A 7,336-nucleotide genomic window follows, 5' to 3' on the forward strand; every position below is an offset into this window, starting at 1 on the left:
TCCAGTACAAATAAGAACAGTTATGAGTACATTAGTAGAATAATCAAAATTACTACTAATGTGCAAAAAGTTCCAGTTATAGCTGCTAATGTTGCAAAACTACCCATTTCAGATTGTTATGTATTATATTTTCGAGCTATAATGGATGCATTAAGCAGAATGAGATGTTACTATTAGAGCTATTTCTAATTAATCTATATTTTGTGGGGTGTTTTTACTTATACTTGTTTTTATAAAAAATTAAGTTTTGTATGTGTGTTTATTCGCACAACTTGTAGGTAATCATAGAGTACAATCAAATTTTACGACAGTATGCTGCGACTATAAGTAAAGTCGCTTTACGGCAGGCATGTGTGTAGCTTATGTTAGGGGCTTGTTGTTAACCGAATAGCTAATTGCTTTATGTGCAGGCTTTACCCCCTAAATCTGAACAAAACAGTGTTACTGTTGAGGATTTTAGCCCAGACAAATGGATGTTGGAGAGCTCCTGAGTTATCAGGTAGACATTTTATTCTGTTCGTTAATGTTAGGGAACTCTACCTTAGCTAACATAAACTTATCTCATTCACTGGATTGCATGCAATAGCATTGCTAGCAGCTTCTTGGGCACGTTAGCAAGCAGCCCTTAACTTAACGTTAGTCGTTGCTTGTCCATCAGTAAACTGCATTAGATTACAGTTTTGTAGCACCTGCGTGATTAAGGAATAGCTTATAATAAATAGCGAATCCTCTAGTCACTGTTTATTAATGAACAACGTTAGCAGTTAGCGTGTTAGCTAAACAAGTTCGGTAGGTAAGGTTGTTGCTATGAATGAAGAGGTCTGTTACGACACAAATTTACGCTATTACAACCTAAGTAATAGGAAGCATTTAAACACTTATTTTGTACACCGGTTCCGAGGGTGCAGTCATTTGTCAAAGAAAGTCATTTCGATTACGAATGCCATTGTCCAATAAGCACGTTAATACCCTTTTGCTTATACGATTCCTACAGACGCACTGGGATTCATTTGCACACAAATGACCCTCTAAATAACAGTCAAAATTAAGAAAAATAACACCTTTTTAACAAAGGTTTAAACTGCTTTGTGCAGCATGTTTTAAAAGTTTGAAGTTTCTGAGATTAGGTTCTGATGTTGGTGTTATTGGTGCTGTGTGGAGGATGTACTTATGTGACAGTAACGAAGGGAACAAATGATGAAAAGCTGTGATGCTGTGTTTCCTTACTGAATTTACCTTTTTGTCATGATTGTCTGGCCAGGTATGTGGAGATGTGTTATTTTTAAAAACATTAAGCAGAGTAGTCTACTTTTAAGTTCCTTATTATATAACACAAGCTACACCTTAGTCATTTCAAGACCTAATATATATGTTTATATACTTTCCTGAACAGGCCAAATTCCTGTGTAAATAATTACATCTCTATCTTGCAGCCTGATAGAGGAGCAAAGCGTCCAAGAGAGGAGGATGGAGGAGCAGCAGGAGGAGAGGAAGACTCCAGAGGAGGGAAGCAGCAGAAGGGGCTGGGTGCCAGGGAGCTGGCCAGATATCGGGAAGCAGCAGCAGCAGCAGGAGGAGTAGGAACTGAAGGAGGGGTTGAGACCGAGGAGCTGACTTCAGACAAGAAGAAACTGGAGAAACTGATGGACCAGGATGAAGATGAACCTGAGGTGGGGAAAATTATTATAGAATTATTACAGAACTGTTACATGGGTTCTCCCAAATGTCATGTTTATTCAGAAACAATATCTAGAGGCTTTATTTAACAGTGAGTCCATCTCCTTCTCAATTGTAAACAGATTATATTTAGACATGACAGAGCTGCTACTAACAACTATTTTTCTACTGATTAATTGATGAACTTTTTTCAGATTAGTCAATTTATCTAAACAATTCATTTTCTTCCAAAAAGGTGTGAATTCCAACAAGCCAAGAACCAGAGACTGTATAAAATAAGCGTGAACACAGCACACACACATTGATAACGTCAATAAATTTAGTATAAGCCCAGCCTAAACATTTTCTCAAACATTTATTCAGTGGAAATTAGTAGCCAACTTTAAAGTTTTAGAAGGCAAAGAGATATTAAGAAGCTTTATAATTTTTTTTTTTTTTTACTAATAATAATTTAATAAACATAAATAGACAACACTTGTACTGGTTAAGCCTTTTTTGGCTGTACATCATCTAAGACGGCACCTGTGTTTTCTCTTCAGGTGCTTGTGCATAGCGCTAATGCTGTTGTGGTATGCCAAGGAAATTTTTCCCAGTGTACTCACCACCTTTTTGTTTTTTGATAAAATGAGGTACTCCCATACTTGTTCAGCATTGGGTCTTTGGAAACTTTTACACTGAATCACTCAGACTCTGCTGATTCTAGTGCAGCTGCCATGAATTTCTGAACCTGTAGCATTTTCTGAGCCAAGCAGTGATTGGAGACTGATGCAAGCACACAGCAGTTACAGAGCGATATTTGTCTTTTTCTGTGGATTTTACTGGCGGTTGGCAACCAGCTATATCGTTATACTGAAGACATGTTTGTTTTAATGAATGGTTGAAGCATTTAAAAAATCAAAAAGCTCATAAAGGATGTATCGGTTATAAATATTGATGTTGAAGCATTTTTAACGTTGCGACAACCCCAAAGCAGGATACTTTTTGCTATTACTTAAAGACTATGGTTATACTACGTATATGACGTATAGTATACAAGTTGTTACTATATGTTTTATTATGTATTTGTAGTTGTTGCAGTTATTTCAGTTTTGAATGTCTTCATTGTCCACTCTAGACAGGATATAAAAAGAACCATATAGATGTCATTAGTGAACACATTACCATTTAAGTATGGTGTAGGGATATAACAGCTTTAAGGTTGAGTTTTTAGAACTATGGTGACTCAGCGTCCATCATCCACCTCAGCTCTGCTTCTTGAAACATTCAATGTAATGTTGTTACAGCATCCTTAAAGTTGCAGAGGGCCAAATCAAATCATTGTATTTGCAGTTTAGAGACATGAAATGTTCACTTTTAATGTCTATTTTCTCAGGGGATGAATTTACTCCTTTTCCCTTCAAACATCAACAGAGTTTTGCATATAGCTGTGCCCCAGTTGCTGCTGTAGGTGTGTGTATGCTATATATCTAAATGTCCTGTATTTTACAGTTGTGTGTTTATTTGTAGGTTAATATTATAAATGGGGCTGTGTATATTTATATCAGACAAATTTTAAGTGATCAATATTGAAACTTGCGACCAGTATATATTACATGTCAGCTATTCAGTTTGAGTGTGGCCAAAGATTGATGTGATCATGCCCTGAGTTTTAATTCAGGATGAAGTTTCAGCTTGTAGCTATACCTCCGAATTTCATCATGGTGGATTTTTCTTAGGCTTGAGTCTGTCCTCTTTGTTCACTCAATTCAAGTCCAAACCTGTAATACTATTCCCTGAGCACAGTGGAAAAGCACTGGATATAGAAAAAAAATCTGAAAATTGAAAGTTTCTGCATGATTGTTTCTTATAAATAAAGAACTCCTCAGTACCAGTGTTGCCATATAAAGTAGTGCATTAGAAACCTGCCCACTTTTTATTCTGTTCTGAATATTCCACACTGCAGCCTTTTTCAAATAGTCACTGTGTCCAGAGCTGCTCACAGCAAAGTGCTGCACCATTCCATAATGTCGGGCAGTTGTAATTTTCTAACCTGTCATTATATGTCTAACACTTCACATGCTCTTAAGCCATCAAGAGGTCAAACACATTCCCTTTCCAGTGAAATGCACTCAGATTCCTTGTCACTGTAGAAAACCTCTGGCCACTCTCCACCACACACAAAAGCCCCTTTCAGACATGCACTGGAACCCTGAAATTCTCTAGACATTACCTGGGGGAGCTGCATGTGAGACCACAAATGTCTGAGTCAGTTGACCTGAACCTTAATTTACTCTGGCAGCTCCCTAGTACCAAGTCCACAGAAGGTCCGAGTGGCGCTGGAGTGACCCCATGTGAGAATACAGCAGCATGTAGACTGGAGTATTTGCATAGAGCTAGTGGGCGTGTTGATGGCGTTCTATCATGTCACCGGTGCGAAACCAGAAGAATGCAAGCTTTTTTAAAATCTTAATTAACATAGAGGAAAGTATACACAGAACAAGTTAGGGGATACAAACAAGCCAAAGGGTAGAAGTCTATGCTTAACACAACACTGGGCTTAGTATAACAAACCTTAAACAACATTACTACCACAAGCATGAAAGAAAAACAGCATAAGGAGGACCATCCATAAAATAAATTGTCATTATATACTTAAAGGAAGGAATATTGTCAGTTTTTAATGACAACCAGTAATAAATGTCAGACCAAAACAAGGTGGAGTGTGGACATTCAAAGAACAGGTGGCTGATGGTTTCTATTTCAGGAGAGCAAAATATGCAGGAATCAACTTCAAATTTAAATCTTTTGTGAGAAATCGTTAAAAGGGTATATAACAGTAAATATTGCTGATATTATGTTTTTTATGTTTCTTTAACTTTAGGAGCAACAGGACAAGTTGTATAAAAGGAAAAAAGATTTTCTCCTTAAAGGGGCCTCGTGATTGACTTGTATAGAGTGAGAATTAAAATTTCCAAAAGTTTATTCTTTGGAAATTAGGCCAACTATTTTAACTGTCACATTTTTGTTATCTATCAGATTGATATCACCATCTCTTAGAGAGGGTAAAATAGGTTGACACTAAGGAAAAAAAACATACTACTTTGTAACAGATGAAGTAAAGCGGTTGGAATTGCTTGGCTAATTTCTAGGAGTACTAATATTAAACTTGCTGGTGAATTCTTCCAAGGATAAACATGGCCATCTGAGTTCAGTAAGTCAGCGGCAAAATTTATGCCACTGTCACACCAATCAGCTTTTCCTTGGCATTCCACAGCAGCATTAGCACTATGCACGAGCACCTGAAGAGATTTATGGTAATGACCCTGTTATTCCACAATAAGGAACTGTGTGGAGAAAGGTTGTGGGTAAATATCATTTTACTAGATAGTTTAACAGAGATTTTTGATAACTCAATCACATCTAAGCAAGAAATGAAGCCCTCCAACATAATTAAATATTTTGTTAGGAATGAGGTACCATATTGACTGAGGATGAGAAACACATTCTTTTAGCCATTTGCTTTTGCAAAGGTTGCCTCAATTAACACTTTATCCTTTCTCTCTTTCTTTGTTTTTTTTTTTCTTTTAATCCCCCTTGGGCTAATCAAACAGGCAGAGCCAGTGGATGAGAGTTCAGTGAAGAAAATGATCCTGACCTTTGAGAAAAGGTCATACAAAAATCAGGAGCTGAGGATTAAGTTTCCGGATAATCCAGAGAAGTAAGCCCATTAATGAGAGACAGCATTCTAAGGTTTCCTTGGTTGGATTTGTGCATTTATTTAAACTTTTTTTTTTTTAATAACTGACATATTGTATGTAAATTAAGCTAAACTCCCTTTGGATTTACCAAAGCTCTCTACAGTTTTTATCTAGTGGTTAAATACATTTTCTGGTAGATTGTCTCTCTGACCCTCACTGTTATGTACATGAAATGTTGGTTTTTCATTGGTTAAACAAAGACTCAAAATTTGAAGATGTGCTGTCAGTAGAACTGAGTGCAGATTAAAAAAGCAGCAGCACCTCAGTTCATGACAAGATATTGATGGTAACGTCGAATGCTAACCAAAGTTTTTTGCTTTTTAAATCAGGTTCATGGAGTCGGAACTGGATCTGAATGATATTATCCAGGAAATGCATGTGATTGCTACGATGCCAGACCTCTACCATCTGCTGGTGGAGCTCAATGCCATCCACTCACTGCTGGGCCTCCTCAGTCATGAAAACACTGATATCCTTTCACCTATGGACTGACTGGGACAGTCTATTCATTTTGATCTATTCATCCTGTATGCAGAATTTAATGTTGGTCTTTAAAGGATAAGTCTGGTGATATTCAGTTTTTTTTCCTCGACAAATCCAACAAAAGTATTGGATTGTATTAAGATACTACTGAGGACTTTTTAAGAAATTAAACTATATACTTGCAGGCTGTTTTACCAGGTTTATGTTTGTGTATGTGTTGCGGTAATCAGGCAGGATGGCTAAGATTTAACAACAGCTATATTTACATGTGATCAGTAGCATGGCAGTATATAAACAGGAAGCTGAACAATATACCCATGAGCTCAGGCAAGATATGCTACGGCAGCAGTAGTGTCCCTAGTGGCGGCAGGCAGAACAACATGCAACCTAATACCCTACATAGACTACACAACTGTATGTATAAAAGAAATGACTGGGCTTGGGACTGAGAGCCATGGTCAGGGCAGAAAAATCAAAAACTATTGCAAGACATATTAAGACATTGATTTTTGGTCTTTGATTAAATTTGTCGACAATTGCAGCCCTATCGTTTAAAATATAATATAATAATATGCTTGTCAGTTTCAATTAAACTATGTAGTGAATCTGCACATTTTACCAAATGATGCTAAAATTTATTAAGAGCAGCTAAAAGAGGAATCAGTTGAAACTCGGTCAAAATTAAAATAAATGAAGCCTTTACAAAACAAACGTAATCAAGCTATAAGTGGTGAGAATTAAGCTAAAAAATAATTGAATGAATTTTTCTGTGATTATCTTGAACACAATGAGAACACTAAAATGATATGCACTTCTCAACAGCTCATTAAGCTTTTTGTCCTTAGCCTAAATCACATGTCGCCATAGCAGTGGTGGACCTGCTGCAGGAGCTGACTGATATCGACACGCTCCATGAGAGTGAGGAGGGTGCTGAGGTGCTCATCGATGCTCTGGTGAGTTCAGGATTTTACGTCAGTTTTAATGTGATGATACTGATAAAGCAGCACTTTGTGGAGTCGGTACTTAAAGAGCCCATGGTATGCTAATTTCCAGCCATTTGATGTTTAATCTTGGGTACCTCTAGGTTAGCTTTACACCCATCACAACTCCAAATAGTCTGTAATTATTTCAGAACGCTAAAACAGGGAGAGCCTCCTCCTGAAAATGACAGGATAATTCTGTTGCTGGTCAGGAAGCCAGGAAAACACATAAACAAAAAACCTGAGGAAGCCACAGTCTGTCTGGGAGAATGTCCTGTGGACAGATGAGACTAAAATAGAGCTTTTTGGTTGAGCACATACACAACTTTATTGTTCTCAGAAAACGAAATGAGGCTAAATTAAATCCCTGAATTTTGGGAGGTGAGCAGGTCTACGGTTTAATGTGTAATGTCCTTCACATAATTATTGGATCTTTCTGTTCTCTGTAGGTTTTCTTTT

At 37.2% G+C, this 7,336-nt stretch overlaps 1 protein-coding gene across 1 annotated transcript in view; it reads left to right on the top strand.

Moving 5' to 3' along the window:
- The first annotated feature begins 338 nt into the window (after window positions 1-338).
- Window positions 339-7,336, top strand: part of ctnnbl1 (catenin, beta like 1) — a 49,661-nt gene continuing 42,663 nt past the window's right edge. The window contains exons 1-5 of the mRNA XM_020612621.1: window positions 339-499; window positions 1,434-1,670; window positions 5,268-5,374; window positions 5,744-5,883; window positions 6,753-6,850. Coding sequence (XP_020468277.1) covers window positions 470-499; window positions 1,434-1,670; window positions 5,268-5,374; window positions 5,744-5,883; window positions 6,753-6,850 — 612 coding nt within the window. The 5' untranslated portion in view covers window positions 339-469. The remainder of the gene's footprint in view (window positions 500-1,433; window positions 1,671-5,267; window positions 5,375-5,743; window positions 5,884-6,752; window positions 6,851-7,336) is intronic.

Source organism: Monopterus albus, unplaced genomic scaffold (assembly GCF_001952655.1).
Source record: "Monopterus albus unplaced genomic scaffold, M_albus_1.0 scaffold126.1, whole genome shotgun sequence".
NCBI lineage: Eukaryota > Metazoa > Chordata > Actinopteri > Synbranchiformes > Synbranchidae > Monopterus > Monopterus albus.